The 23,860-nt window shown below is 56.8% G+C and overlaps 1 protein-coding gene across 4 annotated transcripts in view; it reads left to right on the plus strand.

Annotated features, from left to right (window-relative positions):
* FLNA (filamin A) overlaps nt 1-23,860 on the plus strand; it is a 71,964-nt gene that overhangs the window by 39,226 nt on the left and 8,878 nt on the right. For 2 of the 4 annotated variants that reach the window (XM_072920383.1, XM_072920386.1), the window contains 17 exons: nt 408-578; nt 1,683-1,806; nt 1,881-2,037; nt 3,705-3,894; nt 4,258-4,281; nt 5,784-6,031; nt 7,841-7,943; nt 9,942-10,082; nt 12,440-12,568; nt 13,248-13,421; nt 14,840-15,001; nt 16,564-16,767; nt 17,299-17,451; nt 18,089-18,211; nt 19,190-19,456; nt 20,710-20,847; nt 23,606-23,721. In XM_072920383.1, coding sequence (XP_072776484.1) covers nt 408-578; nt 1,683-1,806; nt 1,881-2,037; nt 3,705-3,894; nt 4,258-4,281; nt 5,784-6,031; nt 7,841-7,943; nt 9,942-10,082; nt 12,440-12,568; nt 13,248-13,421; nt 14,840-15,001; nt 16,564-16,767; nt 17,299-17,451; nt 18,089-18,211; nt 19,190-19,456; nt 20,710-20,847; nt 23,606-23,721 — 2,624 coding nt within the window. Of the gene's footprint in view, nt 1-407; nt 579-1,682; nt 1,807-1,880; nt 2,038-3,704; nt 3,895-4,257; nt 4,282-5,783; nt 6,032-7,840; nt 7,944-9,941; nt 10,083-12,439; nt 12,569-13,247; nt 13,422-14,839; nt 15,002-16,242; nt 16,266-16,563; nt 16,768-17,298; nt 17,452-18,088; nt 18,212-19,189; nt 19,457-20,709; nt 20,848-23,605; nt 23,722-23,860 lie in introns of all 4 variants that reach the window. The other 2 variants (XM_072920384.1, XM_072920385.1) reach the window with 2 other exon arrangements.

Raw genomic sequence — 23,860 nt, forward strand, 5'->3', positions numbered from 1 at the left:
TTTGGGGGATTTTTGGGGAAATTATTAGGAGTTTTTTCGGGGATTTATTTTGAATTTTGGGGAATTTTTAGTAATTTTTGGGGGGATTTTTTGGGGCATTTTTCATGGATTTATTTTGAATTTTGGGGAATTTTTGGGGAAGTTTTTTTTTTTTTATTTTCGGGGGTTTCTTTTGAATTTTCGGGGATTTATATTGAATTTTTTGGGGAAATTTTGGTGGAATTTTTGGGGATTTATTTTGAATTTTGGGGAATTTTTTTGGAATTTTTCCCCTTGATGACCCCTAAATCCCATTTTTTCACCCCAAAACTCCACTCACATCCCCTAAATCCCTTTTTTTTCCCCCTGGTGACCCCTAAATCCCATTTTTTCACCCCACGCTCCCTAATTCCCGATTTTCCCGCCAGGGAGCCCGTTCCAGGTGCCGGTGTCGGACGTGGTGGACGCGTCCCGAGTGTCCTGCGGGGGTCCTGGGCTGACCCCCGGCCACGTCCGGGCCAACGTCCCCCAGACCTTCACCGTGGACACCTCCAAGGCCGGCGTGGCCCCGCTGGACGTCAAAGTCCAGGGCCCCAAAGGTCAGCAGGGGGGAATTTGGGGGGTTTTGGGGGGGGATTTGTGGGATTTGTGGGATTTGGGGGGTTTCGGAGGGGGATTTGTGGGATTTGTGGGGTTTTGTGGCTGCCCTGCGGGATTTTAGGGCTGCCCTATGGGCTTTTGGGGCACCCTCTGGAATTTTTTTGGACACCATGTGGGCTTTTGGGGTTGCCCTGTGGAGATTTTGGGGCTTCCCTGTGGGAATTCGGGGCTTCCCTGTGGGATTTGGGACACCCTATGGTATTTAGGACCCCCTTTTAATAATTTCTCTCTACCTGTGGAGACTTCCATGTTACTCTATGATCTTTTTAACCCATCCCACAAAACCCCAACCTTCCCTAACCCTCTTGAAACCCCCAAAACCCCATAAAACCCCCAAAAAAACCCTGTAAGAACCCCAAAAAAATCATAAAAAGCCAAAAAACTCTCATAAAACCCCAAAAAAACCCCATAAAACCCCCCAAAAAAACCCCGTAAAACCCCACAAAAAACCCATAAAACCCCCCAAAAAAACCCATAAAACCCCCCAAAAAACCCCCTATAAGAACCCCAAAAAAACCCATAAAAACCCCAAAACCCCACAAAAAACCCATAAAACCCCCCAAAAATCCCATAAAACCCCTATAAGAACCCCTATAAGAACCCCAAAAAAACCCATAAAAACCCCATAAACCCCCCCTAAAACCCCCAAAAAACCCCCTATAAGAACCCCAAAAAACCCCATAAAAACCCCAAAACCCCACAAAAAACCCATAAAACCCCCCAAAAATCCCATAAAACCCCAAAAAACCCCCTATAAGAACCCCCAAAAACCCCATAAAAACCCCAAAACCCCCCCTAAAACCCCACAAAAAACCCATAAATCCTCCCAAAAACCCCGTAAAACCCCATACAAAACCCATAAAACCCCCATAAAACCCCCCAAAAACCCCCAAAAAACCCCCTATAAGAACTCCAAAAAACCCCATAAAAACCCCAAAACCCCCCCTAAAACCCCACAAAAAACCCATAAAAACCCCATAAATCCCCCCAAAAAACCCCGTAAAACCCCCCAAAAGCCCCCAAACCCCCCATTTCCCCCTCAGGCGTGCTGGAGCCCGTGGACGTGGCGGACAACGGCGACGGCACGCAGCGCGTGTCCTACGTCCCGTCCCGCGAGGGGCCCTACAGCATCTCCGTGCGCTACGGCGACCACGAGGTGCCCCGCAGGTGCGCCGGGGGGACATTTCGGGCGGCTCCCCGGGGATTTTGGGGTGTCCTGACCCCAAAATTCCTCCCCACAGCCCCTTCAAGGTGAAGGCGCTGCCCACCCACGACGCCAGCAAGGTGCGGGCGAGCGGCCCCGGGCTCAACACCACGGGCGTGCCGGCCAGCCTGCCCGTGGAGTTCACCATCGACGCCAAGGACGCCGGCGAGGGGCTGCTGGCCGTGCAGATCACGGTGCCCGCGGGGTTTGGGGGGTCTGGGGGATGAGTTTTGGGGTTTTTTGGGGGTTTGGGGGAGGTGGGAGGGGATGGAGGGGGGTGGTTTTGGTGGTGAGTTGGGATTCGTGGTGGGGGGTTGGTGGTGGAGGGGAGAATTTTGGTGCTCTGGTGGCACCAGAGCCGCCCCGCAGTCCCTAATTTCCATTTTTCCCCCTCAAACATCAATTTCGCATTCCCTAATTCCAAGGTTTTTACCCCCAAACCCACACCACATCCCCTAAATCCCAAGTTTTTTGCCCCTCAGCATCCTGAGGGGAATCCCAAGGGAGCTTGACCCCACCCAGGATCTCTGGGATCCTTTTTCTCAGCCCTAAAATACAACCCCACACCACAAAACTGCCCAAATTCCCAGTTTCCACCTCCCAAACTCCAAAATTCCCATTCTCACCTCACCAACTGTCACAATTCCCACTTTTTTCCCTCAAGAAAAACCTTTTTTCCCTCAGGATCCTGAGGGCAAACCCAAGGGAGCATCACTTCACCTGGGACCTCTGGGATCCTTTTTCTCAGCCCTAAAATCCACACCCCAAAACTGCCCAAATTCCCATTTTCCACCTCCCAACTACCAAAATTCCCATTCTCACCTCAACAACTGCCCAAATTCCCATTCTCACCTCACCAATGGCCCAAATTCCCACTTTTTTCCCTCAAGAAAAACCTTTTCCCCTCAGGATCCTGAGGGCAATCCAAAGGGAACATGACCCCACCCAGGATCTCTGGGATCCTTTTTCCCAGCCCTCAAATCCAACCCCCACACCCCAAAACTGCCCAAATTCCCAGTTTCCACCTCCCAAACTCCAAAATTCCCATTCTCACCTCACCAACTGCCAAAATTCCCACTTTTTCCCCTCATGAAAAGCCTTTTCCCCTCAGGATCCCGAGGGCAAACCCAAGGGGGCTTGACCCCACCTGGGATCTCTGGAATGATTTTTCCCCACCCAAATTCCCATTTTCCACCTCTCAACCACCAAAATTCCCATTCTCACCTCATCAACTGCCCAAATTCCCATTTTCACCTCACCAATGGCTGAAATTCCCACTTTTTCCCCTCAGGAAAAACCTTTTCCCCTCAGGATCCTGAGGAGAATCCTAAGAGAGCTTGACCCCACCGGGGATCTCTGGAATGATTTTTCCCCACCCAAATTCCCATTTTCCACCTCTCAACCATCAAAATTCCCATTCTCACCTCATCAACTGCCCAAATTCCCATTTTCACCTCACCAATGGCCGAAATTCCCCCATTTTCCCCTCAGGAAAAACCTTTTCCCCTCAGGATCCTGAGGAGAATCCTAAGAGAGCTTGACCCCACCGGGGATCTCTGGAATCCTTTTTCCCAGCCCCAAAATCCAACCCCACACCCCGAAGTGCCCAAATTCCCATTCTCACCTCGTCAGCTGCCCAAATTCCCATTTTCACCTCACCAATGGCCGAAATTCCCACTTTTTCCCCTCAGGAAAAACCTTTTCCCCTCAGGATCCTGAGGAGAATCTTAGGACATCTTGACCCCACCAGGGATCTCTGGAATCCTTTTTCCCAGCCCCAAAATCCAGCCCCACACCCCGAACTGCCCAAATTCCCATTCTCACCTCACCAACGGCCGCAATTCCCGCTGTTTCCCCTCAGGACCCCGAGGGGAAGCCCAAGAAAGCCTCGATCCGGGACAATCAGGACGGCACCTACACCGTGTCCTACGTGCCGGACATGACGGGGCGCTACACCATCCTCATCAAATACGGGGGGGACGAGATCCCCTATTCCCCCTACCGCATCCGCGCCGTGCCCACCGGCGACGCCAGCAAGTGCACGGTCACCGGTGAGGCCCGAAATGGGGGAAAACCCCCCGAAATTGGGAGGAAACACCTCAAAAATGGGAAAAAACACCCCCCAAAACTACATGGGAACCCCCCCCACACCCCCCATAATGGGGGATACCACCTCAGGAATGGGAGAAACCATCACGAAAACCCCCTCAGGAATAGGGGGGGGCACAACCCTGCCGGGAAAGGGGCACGGCTGCACTGAGGGGAGGAAAAGGGGATTTTTGGGGTGTTTTGGGGGATTTTGGGGGGTTTCAGGGGGTTTCGGGGGTCTCACGGCTGTGTCTCACTGGATTTCTTGCTTCTCTGCCCACCCCACCCCACGCCCACCCCCCCACGCCCACCCCCCCACGCTGTAGTTTCCATCGGAGGTCACGGCTTAGGTAAGAGCACGGCTTGGTTTGGGGGGGAGCATGGCCAAAACCGCCCTGGCACCCCAAAATCCAGCCCCCCTCGCACCCCAAAAACGGCCCTGCATGGGGGGAACGGGGGGCAACGGGGGAGGGGGGGAGGGTTGGGTTGGCGGGGGGTTTGGGGTGGGGGGAACCCAAGTTAAATCATGGGGACCCCCCCCAGGATTATTGATGAGGGAGCCCCAAACTCAATTAATGGGGAGCCCCCAAAATTAATGATGGGAGACCCCCATGATCTCAATTAATGAGAGACTCCCCAAAATTAATGATGGGAGACTCCCATGATCTAAATTAATGAGAGACTCCCCAAAATTAATGATGGGAGACCCCCATGATCTCAATTAATGAGAGACTCCCCAAAATTAATGATGGGAGACCCCCATGATCTCAATTAACGAGAGACTCCCCAAAATTAATAATGGGAGACCCCCATGATCTCAATTAATGAGAGACTCCCCAAAATTAATGATGGGAGACCCCCATGATCTCAATTAATGAGAGACTCCCCAAAATTAATGATGGGAGACCCCCATGATCTCAATTAATGAGAGACTCCCCAAAATAATTGATGGGAGACCCCCATGATCTCAATTAATGAGAGACTCCCCAAAATTAATGATGGGAGACCCCCATGATCTCAATGACAGACTCCCCAAAATTAATGATGGGAGACCCCCATGATCTCAATGACAGACTCCCCAAAATTAATGATGGGAGACCCCCATGATCTCAATTAATGATGGAGACCCAGTGGGTTCCTGTTCCAGATATCCCCAAATGGCTCCTATTTTGGGGTTCCTGGTCCCATTTTGAGGTTCCCGGCCCCATTTTGGGGTTCCCGGCCCCGTTTTGGGTTTCCTGGCCGCGTTTTGGGGTTCCTGACCCTATTTTGGGGTTCTCAATGGGTTCCTGTTCCAGATGTCCTCAGATGGGTCTCATTTTGGGGTTCCTGGTACAATTTTGGAGTTCCCAGCCCCATTTTGGGTTTCCTGGCCCCGTTTTGGGGTTCCTGGTCCCATTTTGGGGCTCCTGACCCCGTTTTGGGGTTCCCAGCCCCGTTTTGGGTTTCCTGACCCCATTTTGGGTTTCCTGGCCCTGTTTTGGGTTTCCTGGCCCCATTTTGGGGTTCCTGGCCCCGTTTTGGGTTTCCTGGCCCTGTTTTGGGGCTCCTGGTCCCGTTTCGGGGTTCCTGGTCCCATTTTGGGGCTCCTGACCCTGTTTTGGGGTTCCTGACCCCGTTTTGGGGCTCCTGACCCCGTTTTGGGGTTCCTGGCCCCGTTTTGGGGCTCCTGACCCCGTTTTGGGGTTCCTGGCCCCGTTTTGGGGCTCCTGGCCCTGTTTTGGGGTTCCCAGCCCCATTTTTGGGTTTCCTGGTCTCATTTTGAGTTTCCCGGTCCTGTTTTGGGGTTCCTGGTCCCATTTTGGGGTTTTCTGACCCCCTTTTGGGGCTCCTGACCCCCCGGCTCCCGCAGGACCGGGCCTGGGCCCCACCATCCAGCTGGGCGAGCAGACGCTGATCACGGTGGACGCCAAGGCGGCCGGCAAGGGCAAGGTCACCTGCTCGGTGTGCACGCCCGACGGCTCCGAGGTGGACGTGGACGTGGTGGAGAACCCCGACGGCACCTTCGACATCTTCTACACCGCGCCCCAGCCCGGCAAATACGTCATCTGCGTGAGGTTTGGGGGGGAGCACATCCCCAACAGCCCCTTCCAGGTCATGGTGAGTGAGAAATGGGGAGAAACGGGGGGAAAATGGGGTGAAAATGGGAGAAAACAGGGAAAAAATGGGGATATGGAGTGAAATCTGTCATCTGCGTGAGGTTCGGGGGGGAGCACATCCCCAACAGCCCCTTCCAGGTCATGGTGAGTGAGGGACGGGGAGAAACGGGGAGAAAATGGGGTAAAAATGGGAAAAAAGGGAAAAAAAAGGGAGAAAACAGGGTAAAAATGGGGGAAAAATGGGAAAAAATGGGGTAAAAATGGGAAAAAATGGGGTAAAAATGGGGATATGGAGTGAAATCTGTGATCTGCATGAGGTTTGGGAGGGAGAACATCCCCAACAGCCCCTTCCAGGTCATGGTGAGTGAGGGACAGGGAGAAACGGCGAGAAAATGGGGAAAAATGGGGGGAAAATGGGAAAAAATGGGGTGAAAATGGGAAAAAATGGGGTGAAAATGGGAAAAAATGGGGTAAAAACAGGAAAAAATGGGGTAAAAATGGGGATATGGAGTGAAATCTGTGATCTGTGTGAGGTTTGGGAGGGAGCACATCCCCCACAGCCCCTTCCAGGTCATGGTGAGTGAGGGACGGGGGGAAAATGGGAAAAAATGGGGGAAAAACGGGAAAAAATGGGAGAAAAATGGGGATATGGAGTGAAATCTGTGATCTGCGTGCGGTTCGGGGGGGAGCACATCCCCAACAGCCCCTTCCAGGTCATGGTGAGTGAGGGACGGGGGGAAACGGTGAGAAAATGGGAAAAATGGGGGTAAAAATGGGAAAAAATGGGGTAAAAATGGGGCTATGGAGTGAAATCTGTGATCTGTGTGAGGTTTGGGGGGGAGCACATCCCCCACAGCCCCTTCCAGGTCATGGTGAGTGAGGGACGGGGAGAAAATGGGAAAAAATTGGGTAAAAATGGGAAAAAATGGGGTGAAAATGGGAAAAAATGGGGTAAAAATGGGGATATGGAGTGAAATCTGTGATCTGCATGAGGTTTGGGGGGAGCACATCCCCAACAGCCCCTTGCAGGTCATGGTGAGTGAGGGACGGGGTGAAACGGGGGGAAAAAATGGGGAAAAATGGGGTAAAAATGGGAAAAAATGGGGTAAAAATGGGGAAAAATGGTGTGAAAATTGGAAAAAATGGGGTGAAAATGGGAAAAAATGGGGTGAAAATGGGGATATGGAGTGAAATCTGTGATCTGCGTGAGGTTTGGGAGGGAGAACATCCCCCACAGCCCCTTCCAGGTCATGGTGAGTGAGGAACGGGGGAAAATGGGAAAAAATGGGGTAAAAATGGGAAAAATTGGGTAAAAATGGGAGAAAATGGGGTAAAAATGGGAATTATGGGGGTAAAAATGGGGAATTTTGTATGTTTTGGAGGGAGCACATCCCCAAAATGTCTTCTAGGTCATGGTGAGTGGAGAAATAGGGAGAAAATTGGTAAAATGGGGTGGAAATAGGGAATTTGGGGTGAAAAAATGGGAAAAATTAGGTAAAGATTGTGGGACTGGGGGATCCCAAACAGCCCCTTCCAGGTGATGGTGAGTGAAATGGGGAGAAAAGGGGGAAAAAACAGGGAGAAAATGGGAGAAACAGTGGAAATAGGGAAAAATGGGGAAAAATAGAGGGGGAAGGGGGAGCAAAATGGGAAAAAACGGGGAAAAAATGGGGAAAAACAGAGGGGGGAAAGGGGAAAAATGGGATAAAAAGGGGGGATGGGGAATTTGGGGTGCAGAGTGGGGAATTTGGGGTGCAGAGTGGGGCTGGGGGGTTTTTGGGGCTGTGCTGACCCTCTCGGTGCCCCCCAGGCCACGGACCGGCCGCTGCTGGGGGTCAACGGGCTGGACATGGCCGGGCTGCGGCCCTTCGACCTCGTCATCCCCTTCACCATCAAGAAGGGCGAGATCACGGGTGAGGGGGACACCCCAACTCGGGGGCTGGGGGGTCCCCAAAATCGGCCCAAAAATACCTCAAAGTCAGGTCAAAATAACTCTGAAAATGGCTCCAAGAATCAGCCCAAAACCACCTGAAAACCAGCCCGAAAATACCCTCAAAACCAGCCCGAAAATACCCTCAAAGACAGCCCAAAACCACCTCAAAACCAGCCCGAAAATACCCTCAAAACCAGCCCGAAAATACCTCAAAACCAGCCCGAAAATACCCTCAAAGCCACCTCAAAACCAGCCCAAAAATACCCTCAAAACCAGCCCGAAAATACCCTCAAAGACAGCCCAAAACCACCTGAAAACCAGCCCAAAAATACCCTCAAAACCAGCCCGAAAATACCCTCAAAACCACCTCGAAACCAGCCCGAAAATACCCTCAAAGACAGCCCAAACCCACCTCAAAACCAGCCCAAAAATACCCTCAAAACCACCTCAAAACCAGCCCAAAACCATCTCAAAAGCCAGCCCAAAATGATTCCAAACTGGCCCAAAAATCAGCCCCAAACCACCTCAAAACCAGCCCAAAAATATTTCTAAACCACCCCAAAAATACCTCAAAAGCATCTCAAAAAAGCAGCCAAAAAAATCTCAAGAGCCAGCCCAGAAAAAGTCCAAACCAGCCCAAAAATCAGCCCAAAACCACCTCAAAACCAGCCCAAAACGAGTCCAAACCAGCCCAAAAGCCGCCCCAAAAATCCCCTCCAAAATCTCCCCTGAACCAGCCAAAAACATTCCAAAAACTCCTCCGAAACACCCAAAAATCGTCCCCAGATCAGCCTTAAACAGCCCAAAATCCGCCCAAAAGTACCTCTGAGTGCCCCCAGGTGCCCCCAGGTGTGCCCAGGTGTCCCCAGATGTCCCCAACCCCTCCCAGGTGTCCCCAGGTGTCCCCAGGTGTGCCCCAGGTGTGCCCAGCTGTCCCCAACCCCACCCAGATGTCCCCAACCCCTCCCAGGTGTCCCCAACCCCACCCAGATGTCCCCATGTGCCCCCAGGTGTCCCCAGATGTCCCCAGATGTCCCCAGCCCCACTCAGGTGTCCCCAACCCCTCCCAGGTGTCCCCAACCCCTCCCAGGTGCCCCCGGTGTCCCCAGCTGTCCCCAGGTGCCCCCAGCTGTCCCCAGGTGTCCCCAGATGTCCCCAACCCCTCCCAGCTGTCCCCAGGTGTGCCCCAGGTGTGCCCCAGGTGTGCCCCAGGTGTGCCCAGGTGTCCCCAACCCCTCCCAGGTGTCCCTAAGTGCCCCCAGGTGTCCCCAGGTGTCCCCAAGTGCCCCCAGGTGTCCCCAACCCCTCCCAGATGTCCCCAGGTGTCCCCAGGTGTCCCCAGGTGTGCCCCAGCTGTCCCCAGATGTCCCCAACCCCTCCCAGGTGTGCCCCCAGATGTCCCCAGCCCCACTCAGGTGTCCCCAGCTGTCCCCAAGTGTCCCCAGGTGCCCCCAGCTGTCCCCAGGTGTCCCCAGCCCCTCCCAGGTGCCCCAGGCCCCCCAGGTGACCGTGGTGTCCCCAGGTGCCCCCAGGTGTGCCCCAGGTGTGCCCCAGGTGTGCTCTAGGTGTCCCCAGCTGTCCCCAGCCCCTCCCAGGTGTCCCCAACCCCTCCCAGCTGTCCCCAGGTGTCCCCAGATGTCCCCAGCCCCACTCAGGTGTCCCCAAGTGCCCCCAGGTGTCCCCAGCCCCTCCCAGGTGCCCCCAGCTGTCCCCAGGTGTCCCAGGTGTCCCCAGGTGTCCCCAAACCCTCCCAGCTGTCCCCAGGTGTCCCCAGCCCCACCCAGGTGTCCCCAGCCCTCCCAGGTGTCCCCAGCCCCTCCCAGGTGCCCCAGCCCCCCCAGGTGACCACGCTGTCCCCAGGTGTCCTCAGCCCCTCCCAGGTGCCCCCAGGTGTCCCTAACCCCTCCCAGCTGTCCCCAGCTGTCCCCAAGTGTCCCCAGCCCCCCCCAGCCCCCCCAGGTGACCGCGCTGTCCCCAGGTGAGGTGCGGATGCCCTCGGGCAAAGTGGCCACTCCGGACATCACGGACAACAAGGACGGGACAGTGACCGTGCGCTTCGCGCCCAGCGAGGCGGGGCTGCACGAGATGGACATCCGCTGTGACAGCATCCACATCCCTGGTACGGCATCCACAGCCCTCATTTTGGGGGATTTGGGGAGTTTTGGGGAGTTTGGGGGGTTTTGGGGGGTTTTGGGGAGTTTTGGCTGCACGAGATGGACATTCGCTGTGACAGCATCCACATCCCTGGTACGGGAATTTTGGGGGGATTTGGGGGGATTTGGGGGGATTTGGGGTGATTTGGGGAGCTTTGGCTGCACGAGATGGACATTCGCTGTGACAGCATCCACATCCCCGGTATGGGAATTTGGGGGGATTGGGGGGGATTTGGGGGGATTTGGGGGGTTTGGGGGGATTTTGGGGGGGTTTGGGGGGATTTGGGGGGATTTGGGGGGATTTGGGGGGATTTGGAGAGTTTTGGGGTGGTTTTGGGGAGTTTTGGCTGCACGAGATGGACATCCGCTGTGACAGCATCCACATCCCTGGTACGGGGATTTGGGGGATTTGGGGGGGATTTTGGGGGGATTTGGGGGGATTTGGGGTGATTTTGGGGTGGTTTTGGGGAGTTTTGGCTGCACGAGATGGACATTCGGTGTGACAGCATCCACATCCCTGGTACGGGGATTTGGGGGATTTGGGGGGGATTTTGGGGGGATTTGGGGGGATTTGGGGTGATTTTGGGGTGGTTTTGGGGAGTTTTGGCTGCACGAGATGGACATTCGGTGTGACAGCATCCACATCCCCGGTACGGGGGTTTGGGGGGTTTGGGGGGATTTGGGGGGATTTGGGGGGTTTGGGGGGGTTTGGGGGGGTTTGGGGGGGATTTGGGGGGTTTTGGGGAGTTTTGGGGTGGTTTGGCTGCACGAGATGGACATTCGGTGTGACAGCATCCACATCCCTGGTATGGGGGTTTGGGGGGTTTGGGGGGTTTTGGGGGGTTTTGGGGGGATTTGGGGGGGTTTGGGGGGATTTGGGGGGGTTTGGGGGATTTGGGGAGTTTTGGCTGCACGAGATGGACATTCGCTGTGACAGCATCCACATCCCTGGTATGGGAATTTTGGGGGGATTTGGGGGGGTTGGGGGGGATTTGGGGTGATTTGGGGGGGATTTGGGGTGATTTTGGGGAGTTTTGGCTGCACGAGATGGACATCCGCTGTGACAGCATCCACATCCCCGGTACGGCATCCACAGCCCTCATTTTGGGGGATTTGGGGGGTTTGGGGGGATTTGGGGGGTTTTGGGGGGATTTGGGGTGGTTTTGGGGAGTTTTGGGGTGGTTTTGGGGAGTTTTGGCTGCACGAGATGGACATTCGCTGTGACAGCATCCACATCCCCGGTACGGGGTTTGGGGGGTTTGGGGGGATTTGGGGGATTTGGGGGAATTTGGGGGGATTTGGGGGGTTTTGAGTGGGATTTGGGGGGTTTTGGGGTGGTTTTGGGGGGTTTGGGGGGTTTGGGGGGATTTGGGGGGATTTGGGGGGTTTTGGCTGCACGAGATGGACATTCGCTGTGACAGCATCCACATCCCTGGTACGGGAATTTGGGGGGATTTGGGGGGTTTGGGGGGGATTTGGGGGGATTTGGGGGGATTTGGGGAGTTTTGGGGGGTTTTGGGGGGTTTTGGGGTGGTTTTGGGGAGTTTTGGCTGCACGAGATGGACATTCGCTGTGACAGCATCCACATCCCCGGTACGGGGTTTGGGGGGTTTTGGGGGGATTTGGGGGGTTTTGGGGGGTTTTGGGGTGGTTTTGGGGAGTTTTGGGGTGGTTTTGGGGAGTTTTGGGGGGGATTTGGGGAGTTTTGGCTGCACGAGATGGACATTCGCTGCGACAGCATCCACATCCCCGGTACGGCATCCACAGCCCTCATTTTGGGGGATTTGGGGGCTTTTGGGGAGTTTGGGGGGATTTGGGGGGTTTGGGGGAATTTGGGGGGATTTGAGTGGGATTTAGGGTGATTTTGGGGAGTTTTGGGGATTTTTGGGGTGGTTTTGGGGAGTTTTGGCTGCACGAGATGGACATCCGCTGTGACAGCATCCACATCCCTGGTACGGGAATTTGGGGCATTTTGGGGATTTTTTTGGGGGTTTTTTTCGGCTTTAGAAGAACACGGTGGTGGTTGGAACCCCGGGAGAGCAGCCAGGGCTGGGTTTGGGGGGGTTTTGGGAGGTTTTGGGGGGTTTTGGGGGGGTTTTGGGGGGTTTTGGGGAGTTTTGGGGGGTTTTGGGGGGTTTGAGGGCAAAAAAAGCCCCCCAGGCAGCCCCTGCAGTTCTGTGTGGGTTATGGGGTGACTTTTGGGGGGTTTTTTTGGGTCACTGTCCCCATGGAGGATTTGGGGACAGCTTGGGGACAGTTTGGGGACAGTTTGGGGGGTCAGGACCCGCTGTGACCCCCCGGTGTCCCCACTGTCCCCCCCCAGGCAGCCCCCTGCAGTTCTACGTGGATTACGTGAACAGCGGCCACGTCACCGCCTACGGCCCCGGCCTGACCCACGGCACCGTCAACCGCCCGGCGGCCTTCACCGTCAACACCAAGGACGCGGGCGAGGGTGGGACGGTGACACCGGGGCTTGTCCCTGTCCCCTGACCCCTGTCCCCGTCCCCTGACCCCTGTCCCTGTCCCTGTCCCTGTCCCTGTCCCTGTCCCTGTCCCTGTCCCCTGCCCCTGACCCCTGTCCCTGTCCCCTGGCACTGACCCCTGTCCCCCGTCCCTGTCCCCTGTCCCTGTCCCCTGTCCTTGTCCCCATGTCTCAGGGGGGCTGTCCCTGTCCCTTCTCTGTCCCTGTCCCCTGACATGTCCCCGTGTCCCAGGGGGGCTGTCCCTGTCCCTGTCCCCTGACGTGTCCCCTGACCCTGTCCTTGTCCCCGTGTCCCCAGGGGGGCTGTCCCTGTCCCCTAACATGTCCCCATGTCCCCATGTCCCCAGTGGGGCTGTCCCTGTCCCCTGTCCCCTGACCCTGTCCCCTGACCCCTGACCCCGTCCCCTGACCCTGTCCCTGTCCCTGTCCCCTGACGTGTCCCCTGACGTGTCCCCATGTCCCCATGTCCCAGGGGGGCTGTCCCTGTCCCCTGACCCTGTCCCTGTCCCCATATCTCAGAGGGACTGTCCCTGTCCCTGTCCCTGTCCCTGTCCCTGTCCCTGACATGTCCCCATGTCCCCATGTCCCAGGGGGGCTGTCCTTGTCCCCTGACGTGTCCCCTGACCCTGTCCTTGTCCCCATACCCCAGGGGGACTGTCCTTGGCCGTCGAGGGTCCCTCCAAGGCCGAGATCAGCTGCCAGGACAACGGGGACGGGACCTGCTCCGTGTCCTACCTGCCGGTGCTGCCCGGGGACTACGGCATCGTGGTCAAGTACAACGACAAACACATCGCGGGGAGCCCCTTCACTGCCAGGATCACGGGTAAAAAACGGCAAAATTGGGGAAAAACGGGAAAAAATACTGAAAAAATGGGAAAAAATGGGAAAAAATACTGAAAAAATGGGAAAAAATGGGGAAAAATGCACAAAAAACCACCCAAAACGGTGCCCTGGGCTCACTGGCACATCGCTGGGAGCCCCTTCACTGCCAGGATCACGGGTAAAAAACGGCAAAATTGGGGAAAAACGGGAAAAAATCCTGAAAAAATGGGAAAAAATGGGAAAAAATGGGAAAAAATGGGAAAAAATGGGAAAAAATGGGAAAAAATGCACAAAAAACCACCCAAAACGCTGCCCTGGGCTCACTGGCACATCGCGGGGAGCCCCTTCACAGCCAGAATCACAGGTAAAAAACAGCAAAATTGGGAAAAAACTAAAAAAAAACTGAAAAAATGGGAAAAAATGGGAAAAATGGGAAAAATGCACAAAAAAATGCACAAAAAACCACCCAAAACACTGCCCTGGGCTCACTGGCACATCGCCGGGAGCCCCTTCACCGCCAGGATCATGGGTAAAAAACGGCAAAATTGGGAAAAAACTAAAAAAAAAACTGAAAAAATGGGAAAAAATGGGAAAAATGGGAAAAAATGGGAAAAAATGCACAAAAAAACACCCAAAACGCTGCCCTGGGCTCACTGGCGCATCGCCAGGAGCCCCTTCACCGCCAGGATCACGGGTAAAAAACGGCAAAATTGGGAAAAAAATAAAAAAAAAACTGAAAAAATGGGAAAAAATGGGAAAAAATGCACAAAAAACCACCCAAAACGCTGCCCTGGGCTCACTGGCACATCGCCGGCAGCCCCTTCACCGCCCGGATCATCGGTGAAAACAGCGAAACCCCCAAAAATCCCCCCAAATTACCCTGGTGTCCCCCTGGTGTCCCCATTGTCACCCTGGGCTGATCCACTGACCCCTGGGTGACCCCCTGGGTGACCCCTGAGTCACCCCTGGGTGTCCCCACTGACCCCTGGGTGTCCCCGCTGACCCCTGGGTGTCCCCTGGGTGCCCCGCTGACCCCTGGGTGCCCCGCTGACCCCTGGGTGCCCCGCTGACCCCTCTGACCCCTGGGTGCCCCGCTGTCCCCTGGGTGCCCCGCTGACCCCTGGCTGTCCCCTCTGACCCCTGGGTGCCCCCGCTGACCCCTGGGTGCCCCTGCTGACCCCTGGCTGTCCCCTCTGACCCCTGGGTGTCCCTGCTGTCCCCACTGACCACTGGATGACCCCCTGGGTGACCCCTGAGTCACCCCTGGGTGACCTTGCTGACCCCTGGTTGTCCCCACTGACCCCTGGGTGTCCCCTGGGTGTCTCCTCTGACCCCTGGGTGCCCCCGCTAACCCCTGGGTGCCCCCTTTGACCCCTGGGTGTCCCCTCTGACCCCTGTCTGTCCCCGCTGTCCCCGCAGGTGACGATTCCCTGCGCCAGTCCCACCTCAAGGTTGGCGCCTCGGCCGAGATCCCGCTGGACATCGGCGAGAGTGACCTGAGCCAGCTGAGCGCCACCGTCACCGCGCCCTCGGGCCGGCGCGAGCCCTGCTCGCTGAAACGGCTGCGGGACGGCCACCTGGGTGAGGGGACATTGGGGACATTGGGGACATTGGGGACATTGGGGACACCTTTGGGGACATTGGGGACATTGGGGACACACAGCCCTGCTCGCTGAAACGGCTGCGGGACGGCCACCTGGGTGAGGGGACATTGGGGACATTGGGGACACCATTGGGGACACTGGGGACACACAGCCCTGCTCGCTGAAACGGCTGCGGGACGGCCACCTGGGTGAGGGGACACCTTTGGGGACATTGGGGACATTGGGGACACCATTGGGGACACTGGGGACACACAGCCCTGCTCGCTGAAACAGCTGCGGGACGGCCACCTGGGTGAGGGGACACCTTTGGGGACATTGGGGACACTGGGGACATTGTAACCTGTGTCACTATCCCTGTCCCCGTGTCCTGTGTCCCCATCCCTGGCTGGTGTCCCTGTGTGTGACATGTCCTTGTGTCCCTTTGTGTGACATGTCCTTGTCCCTGTGTCCTGTGTGTGACATGTCCTTGTGCATGTGACATGTCCCTGCTCCTGTGTGACATGTCCCTGTGTGTGCCATGTCCCTGTGTGTGCCATGTCCCTGTGTGTGCCATGTCCCTGTCCCCGTGTGACATGTCCCCGTGTGACGTGTCCTGTCCCCGCAGGGATCTCGTTTGTGCCCCAGGAGGTCGGGGAGCACCTGGTCCATGTCACCAGGGGGGGACAGCCGCTGTCCTGTGTCCCTGTCCCTGTGTGTGCCATGTCCCTGTCCCTGTGTGTGCCATGTCCCTGTGTCCATGTCCCTGTCCCCTGTGTGTCCCTGTGTGTGCCATGTCCCTGTGTGTCCCTGTCCCCGTGTCCCTGTCCCCTGAGTGTCCCTGTCCCCGCAGGGATCTCGTTTGTGCCCCAGGAGGTCGGGGAGCACCTGGTCCATGTCACCAGGGGGGGACAGCCGCTGTCCTGTGTCCCTGTGTGTGACATGTCACTGTCCCTGTCCCCGCAGGGATCTCGTTTGTGCCCCAGGAGGTCGGGGAGCACCTGGTCCATGTCACCAGGGGGGGACAGCCGCTGTCCTGTGTGTCCCTGTCCCCGTGTGACATTTCCCTGTCCCCGCAGGGATCTCGTTTGTGCCCCAGGAGGTCGGGGAGCACCTGGTCCATGTCACCAGGGGGGGACAGCCGCTGTCCTGTGTCCCTGTCCCTGTCCCTGTGTGTGCCATGTCACTGTGTCCCTGTGTCCCTGTGTCCCTGTCCCCGTGTGACATTCCCTGTCCCCGCAGGGATCTCGTTTGTGCCCCAGGAGGTGGGGGAGCACCTGGTCCATGTCACCAGGGGGGGACAGCCGCTGCCCCGTGTCCCTGTGTCCCTGTCCCCGTGTCCATGTCCCTGTGTGTGCCATGTCCCTGTCCCTGTGTCCCTGTCCCCGTGTGACTGTCTCTGTCCCCGCAGGGATCTCGTTTGTGCCCCAGGAGGTCGGGGAGCACCTTGTCCATGTCACCAGGGGGGGACAGCCGCTGTCCTGTGTCCCTGTGTCCCTGTGTCCCTGTGTGTGCCATGTCCCTGTGTCCCTGTGTGACATGTCACTGTCCCTGTCCCCGCAGGGATCTCGTTTGTGCCGCAGGAGGTGGGGGAGCACCTGGTCCATGTCACCAGGGGGGGACAGCCGCTGCCGCGCAGTCCCGTGGCCGTCACCATCAGCCAGGCCGAGCTCGGCGACGCCTCCCGGGTGCGGCTGCGCGGGCCCGGCCTGAGCGAGGGCACCACGTTCCAGCCCGCCCAGTTCACCATCGACACCCGCCAGGCCGGTGAGAGGGGAACTGGGAGGGACTGGGGGCACTGGGGGGACTGGGGAAACTGGGAGGGACTGGGACAGACTGGGATAGACTGGGACTGGGAGGGACTGGGGGCACTGGGACTGGGACTGGGACAGACTGGGACTGAGATGGACTGGGATGGACTGGGACTGGGACCGGGACTGGGACAGGGACAGACTGGGACACACAGGGACTGGGACTGGGACTGGGACTGGGATGGACTGGGACTGGGACTGGGACTGGGACTGGGACCGGGACTGGGAGGGGGATTGGGGACACTTTTTTGTACTGGGAGATTTTGGGATTTGGGGTTTTTGGGGTGGATTTTTCGGGGTCTGTCCTGACCCCGTGTCCCCCCCAAGGTACAGGTGCCTGAGCCTGCCCAGTGAGGGGTTCCTGGGGGTGTTTTATGGGGTTTTTGGGGATATTTTCGGGTGTTTTTAATACAGTATAGGGGTTTTGGGGTTTGGGGTTTTTGGGGTGGATTTTTCGGGGTCTGTCCTGACCCTGTGCCCCCCCCAGGCTACGGGGGGCTGAGCCTGTCCATCGAGGGCCCCAGCAAGGTGGACATCACCACGGAGGAGCTGGAGGACGGCACCTGCCGCGTGTCCTACTGCCCCACCGAGCCCGGCAACTACATCATCTCCGTCAAGTTCGGGGACCAGCACGTGCCTGGTGGGCACCAGGGCACTGGGAGGGACTGGGAGGGGACTGGGGGGCATTGGGAGGGACTGGGAGGGGACTGGGGGGCACTGGGAGGGAGTTTGGGGACACTGGGAGGGACTGGGAGGGGATTGGGGGGCACTGGGAGGGACTGGGAGGGGATTGGGGGACACTGGGAAGGGATTTGGGGGGACTGGGAGGGGATTGGGGGGCACTGGGAGGGGACTGGGGGACACTGGGAGGGACTGGGAGGGGATTGGGGGGCACTGGGAAGGGATTTGGGGTGACTGGGAGGGGATTTGGGGTGACTGGGAGGAGATTTGGGGGCACTGGGAGGGACTGGGAGGGGACTTGGGGGCACTGGGAGGGGATTTGGGGGGACTGGGAGGCTGCAAAAGGACAGAGAGTGACACTGGAGGGGCACTGGGAGGGACTGGGAGGGACTGGGGGGTTTTGGGGGGGTCCCAACTGACCCCACCCCCCCCGAGCCCCTTCTGGGTGAAAGTGCCCGATTTGGGGGAGCCTCATTTGGGGCAGTTTGGGGGGATTTGTGGGGTCTGGGGGGCTCTGAGGACCCTGGGGTAACTTGGGGTGCTCCGGAGGGATTTGGGGGGGCTCTGGGGGTCTCACCTGAGCCCCCCCCCCCCAGGGAGCCCCTTCTCGGTGAAGGTGACGGGCGAGGGCCGCGTGCGCGAGAGCATCACCCGGCGGCGCCGCGCCCCCCCCGAGGCCAGCGTGGGCACCCCCTGCGACCTCAGCCTCAAAATGCCGGGTGAGGGTCCTGGGGGTCCTGGGGGGGGGTCCTGGGGGTCCTGGGGGGGGGTCCTGGGGGGTCTGGGGGCTTTTTGGGGGGTCCTCAGGGGGTCCTGAAAGGCTTCAGGGAGTCCCTGAGCATCCCTGGAGGTGTTCCGGGCAGGTCCTGGGGGGTTTTTGGGGGTCCTTGGGGGGGGTTTGAATGACCTGGGGGGGTTTTGGGGGTCCTTGGGGGGTTTTGAATGACCTGGGGGGGTTTTGGGGGTCCTTGGAAGGGTCTTGAGTGACCTGGGGGGGTTTTGGGGGTCCTGGAGGGGTCTTGAGTGACCTGGGGGGGTTTTGGGGGTCCTTGGAAGGGTCTTGAGTGACCTGGGGGGGTTTTGGGGGGTCCTGGAGGGGTCTTGAGTGTCCCCCAGAGACCACTGCCCCCCTTTTCCCCGTTTTTTGTTTTTTCCTTTTCCTTTTTTTCCCCTTCTTTGCCCAGAACTCTCCGTGTCTGAGGTGACCACGCAGGTGAACAATCCCACATTGACCATTTCTCCCATTTTTTCCCCCAATAACCCATTTTTTCCCCATTATTTTCCCCAATAACCCATTTTTTCCCCATTTTTCCCCATTTTTCCCCAGAGCTGTCCATCTCTGACGTCACCGCGCAGGTGACCGATCCCACACTGACCATTTTCCCCCCAATAACCCATTTTTCCCTATTTTTTCCCCCAATAACCCATTTTTTCCCCATTTTTTCCCCATTTTTTCTCCCAATAACCCATTTTTTCCCCATTTTACCCCATTTTCCCCCAGAGCTGTCCATCTCGGATGTCACCGTGCAGGTGACCGGTCCCACACTGACCATTTTCCCCATTTTTTCCCCCAATAACCTGTTTTTTTCCCCAGAACTGTCCGTCTCGGAGGTCTCGGCGCAGGTGACCGGTGCCACACTGACCATTTTTCCCCCAATAACCTGTTTTTTTCCCCCAATAACCTGTTTTTTCCCCAGAACTCTCCGTCTCGGAGGTCTCGGCGCAGGTGACGGGCCCCTCGGGGCAGCCGGTGGCGGCGCAGGTGCTGCCCGGGGCCGGGGGCGCGGTCGGGGTGCGCTTCGTGCCGCAGGAGACGGGCGCGCACCGGGTCAGCGTCAAGGACCGGGGGCAGCACGTGCCCGGGAGCCCCTTCCAGTTCACCGTGGGGCCGCTGGGCGAGGGCGGCGCACACAAGGTCCGCGCCGGGGGGCCGGGGCTGGAGCGCGCCGAGGCCGGCAGCCCCGGTGAGCACCCCGGGATCGGGATTGGGGGGGACAGTGACAATGGGGGGCAGCCCCGGTGAGCACCCCGAAATTGGGGTGGGGGGGACTGAAATTGGGGTGGCGGACACTGAAATTGGGATGGGGGACACTGAAAATGGGGGGGAGATTGAAATTGGGGGGCAGCCCTGGTGAGCACCCCAAAATTGGGGGGGGGGGACTGGAATTGGGATGGGGACCCCGAAATCGGGATGGGGACCCCGAAATCGGGATGGGGACCCCGAAAATGGGGGGGAGACTGAAATTGGGGGACAGCCCCAGTGAGCACCCCGAAAATGGGGGGGGGGGACTGAAATTGGGGGGGACAGTGACAATGGGGGGCAGCCCCGGTGAGCACCCCGAAATCGGGATTGGGGACCCCAAAATTGGGATGGGGGACAGTGAATGTGGGGGGGCAGCCCCGGTGAGCACCCCGAAATCGGGATTGGGATTGGGGGGCAGCCCCGGTGAGCACCCCGAAATCGGGAAAATTGGGATGGGGACCCCGAAAATGGGGTGGGGGACAGTGACAATGGGGGGCAGCCCCGGTGAGCACCCCGAAAATGGGACTGGGGGACTGAAATTGGGGTGGGGGACACTGAAAATGGGGGGGAGATTGAAATTGGGGGGCAGCCCCGGTGAGCGCCCCAAAATCGGGATGGGGGACACTGAAAATGGGGGGCAGCCCCGGTGAGCACCCCGAAAATGGGATTGGGGACACTGAAAATGGGATGGGGTACCCCAAAATTGGGGGTGAGACTGAAATTGGGGGGCAGCCCTGGTGAGCACCCTGAAATCGGGATGGGGACCCCGAAATCGGGATGGGGGGACACTGAAAATGGGGGGGACAGTGAAAATTGGGGGGCAGCCCCGGTGAGCACCCTGAAATTGGGATGGGGGGGACAGTGACAATGGGGGGCAGCCCCGGTGAGCACCCCAAAATCAGGAAAATTGGGATGGGAACCCTGAAATTGGGGGAGACCCCGAAATGGGGGGGGAGCCCCAGTGAGCACCCCAAAAATTTTAGGATTTTGGGGTGCCCTGACCCCCCGTTTTGCCCTCCCCAGCCGAGTTCAGCATCTGGACATGCGGGGCCGGCGCCGGGGGTCTCTGTGTCCTTTATAGGGGAATTTATGGGGTTTGTCTGTATTTGGGGTGGTTTATGGGGTTTTGGGGCTGGTTTTGGGGTGGTTTTTAGGATTTTGGGGTTCCCTGACCCCTCTTTTCCCCCTCCCCAGCCGAGTTCAGCATCTGGACGCGCGAGGCCGGCGCTGGGGGTCTCTCCATCGCCGTCGAGGGTCCCAGCAAGGCCGAGATCGCCTTCGAGGACCACAAGGACGGATCCTGCGGGGTCTCCTACGTGGTGCAGGAGCCCGGTCGGTTTTGGGGCTTTTTTGGGGTTTTTTTGTGGGGCTTTTGTGGGGTTTGGGGTTTTGGGGGGTTTTAAGGTGGTTCTGTGGGGTTTTATGGGGTTTTATAGGGTTTTTGTGAGGTTTTGTGGGGATTTAAGGGGTTTGGGGGTTGTATTGGATTTGGGGTTTTTATGGGATTTGGGGTTTGTATGGGATTTGGGGTTTTAGGGGCTTTTTATGGGGTTTGGGGTTTTACAGAGTTTTTATGGGGTTTGAGGTTTTAGGGCAGTTTGGGGGTTTTGTGGGTTTTTATAGGGATTCGGGTTTTTATGGGGTTTGGGGTTTTGGGGCGGTTTGGGGGTTTTGTGGGGTTTTTATGGGATTTGGGGTTTTTATGGGATTTGGGGTTTTAGGGGCTTTTTATGGGGTTTGGGGTTTTGGGGCAGTTTAGGGGTTTTTATGGGGTTTTTATAGGGATTCAGGTTTTTATGGGATTTGGGGTTTTTAATGGGATTTGGGGTTTTTGGGGTCACAGGTGCCGGTGAAGTTCAAGAACAAACCAGCCCCGAGAGAGGGGACAGGGAGGGGACAGAGCCAAGTTTTAGTGCCAGATGAGCCATTTTTGGGGTTTTTGGGGATTTTGGGGATTTTGGGGATTTTGGGGTGACGTTTTTGGGGTTTTTAGGATGGGGTTTTTGGGGTCAGACCCCCTCCCCTTATCCCAAACCCTCTCAGGTGACCATGAGGTGTCAGTGAAGTTCAACGATGAGCAAATCCCCGAGAGAGGGAACAAATCTGAGTTTTGGGGGTTTGATTTTTGGGGATTGGGGGATTTTTGAGATGGAATTTTTAGGATTTTTGGGGTCACACCCCTGCCCTGACCCCAAACCCCTCTCAGGTGACCACGAGGTGTCGGTGAAGTTCAACGATGAGCACATCCCTGAGAGAGGGGACAGGGAGGGGACAAAGCTGAGTTTTAGGGGATTTTTGGGGTTTTTGGGATGGAATTTTTGGGATTTTTGGGGTCACACCCCTTGCCCTGACCCCAAACCCTCTCAGGTGACTACGAGGTGTCGGTGAAGTTCAATGATGAGCACATCCCCAAGAGAGGGGACAGGGAGGGGACAAACTTGAGTCTCAGGAGTTTTTGGGGTGGGATTTTTGGGATTTTTAGGATTTTTGGGGTGGGATTTTTGGGATTTTTGGGGTTTTTGGGATGGAATTTTTAGGATTTTTGAGGTCACACCCCTTGCCCTGACCCCAAACCCCTCTCAGGTGACCACGAGGTGTCGGTGAATTCAACAATGAGCACAGCCCTGAGAGAGGGGACAGGGAGGGGACAAACTTGAGTCTCAGGAGTTTTTGGGGTGGGATTTTTGGGATGTTTAGGATTTTTGGGATGGAATTTTTAGGATTTTTGGGGTCAGACCCCCTCCCCTTATCCCAAACCCCTCTCAGGTGACTACGAGGTGTCAGTGAATTCAACGACGAGCACATCCCCGAGAGAGGGGACAGGGAGGGGACAAAGCTGAGTCTCAGGAGTTTTTGGGGTGGGATTTTTGGGGTTTTTAGGATTTTTGGGATGGAATTTTTAGGATTTTTGGGGTCACACCCCTGCCCTGACCCCAAACCCTCGCAGGTGACTACGAGGTGTCGGTGAAGTTCAACGACGAGCACATCCCCGAGAGAGGGGACAGGGAGGGGACAAAGCTGAGTTTTAGGAGATTTTTGGGGTTTTTGGGATGGGATTTTTGGGATTTTTGGGCTTTTTGGGATGGAATTTTTAGGATTTTTGGGGTCACACCCCTTGCCCTGACCCCAAACCCCTCTCAGGTGACCACGAGGTGTCGGTGAAGTTCAACGATCAAATCCCCAAGAGAGGGGACAGGGAGGGGACAAATCTGAGTTTTAGGGTATTTTTAGGATTTTTGGGGTGGGATTTTTGGGATTTTTGGGCTTTTTGGGATGGAATTTTTGGGATTTTTGGGGTTTTTGGGATGGGATTTTTGGGATTTTTGCCCTGACCCCAAACCCTCTCAGGTGACTACGAGGTGTCGGTGAAGTTCAACGACGAGCACATCCCCGAGAGAGGGGACAGGGAGGGGACAAACTTGAGTCTCAGGAGTTTTTGGGGTGGGATTTTTGGGATTTTTAGGATTTTTGGGGTGGGATTTTTGGGATTTTTGGGATTTTTGCCCTGACCCCGCACCCCTCGCAGGTGACTACGAGGTGTTGGTGAAGTTCAACGACGAGCAAATCCCCGAGAGAGGGGACAGGGAGGGGACAAAGCTGAGTTTTAGTGCCAAAAGAGCCATTTTTGGGGGTTTTGGGATGGGATTTTTGGGATTTTTGGGGTTTTTGGGATGGAATTTTTAGGATTTTTGAGGTCACACCCCTTGCCCTGACCCCAAACCCCTCTCAGGTGACCACGAGGTGTCGGTGAATTCAACAATGAGCACATTCCCGAGAGAGGGGACAGGGAGGGGACAAAGCTGAGTCTCAGGAGTTTTTGGGGTGGGATTTTTGGGATTTTTAGGATTTTTGGGATGGAATTTTTAGGATTTTTGGGGTCAGACCCCCTCCCCTTATCCCAAACCCTCTCAGGTGACCACGAGGTGTCAGTGAATTCAACGATGAGCACAGCCCTGAGAGAGGGGACAGGAAGGGGACAAAGCTGAGTTTTAGGGGATTTTTGGGGTTTTTGGGGTGGGATTTTTGGGATTTTTGGGGTTTTTGGGATGGGATTTTTGGGATTTTTGCCCTAACCCCGCACCCCTCACAGGTGACTACGAGGTGTCGGTGAAGTTCAATGACGAGCACATCCCCGAGAGCCCCTTCGTGGTGACGGCGGCGGCTCCCAGCGACGCCGCGCGGCGCCTGACTGTTTCTAGCCTTCAGGTGAGGCACCTGGAGACCCCAAAAACCCCAAAAAAACCCCAAAAAAACACCACAGAAACCCCCCGAGCCACGGCGGGGCCCGGCCAGCGCAGCCCCCACGGGGATTTGTAGGGTTTGGTTTGGGTTTGTAGGGGAAGAT

The sequence above is a fragment of the Taeniopygia guttata genome, chromosome 31 (assembly GCF_048771995.1).
Source record: "Taeniopygia guttata chromosome 31, bTaeGut7.mat, whole genome shotgun sequence".
NCBI classification, from domain to species: domain Eukaryota; kingdom Metazoa; phylum Chordata; class Aves; order Passeriformes; family Estrildidae; genus Taeniopygia; species Taeniopygia guttata.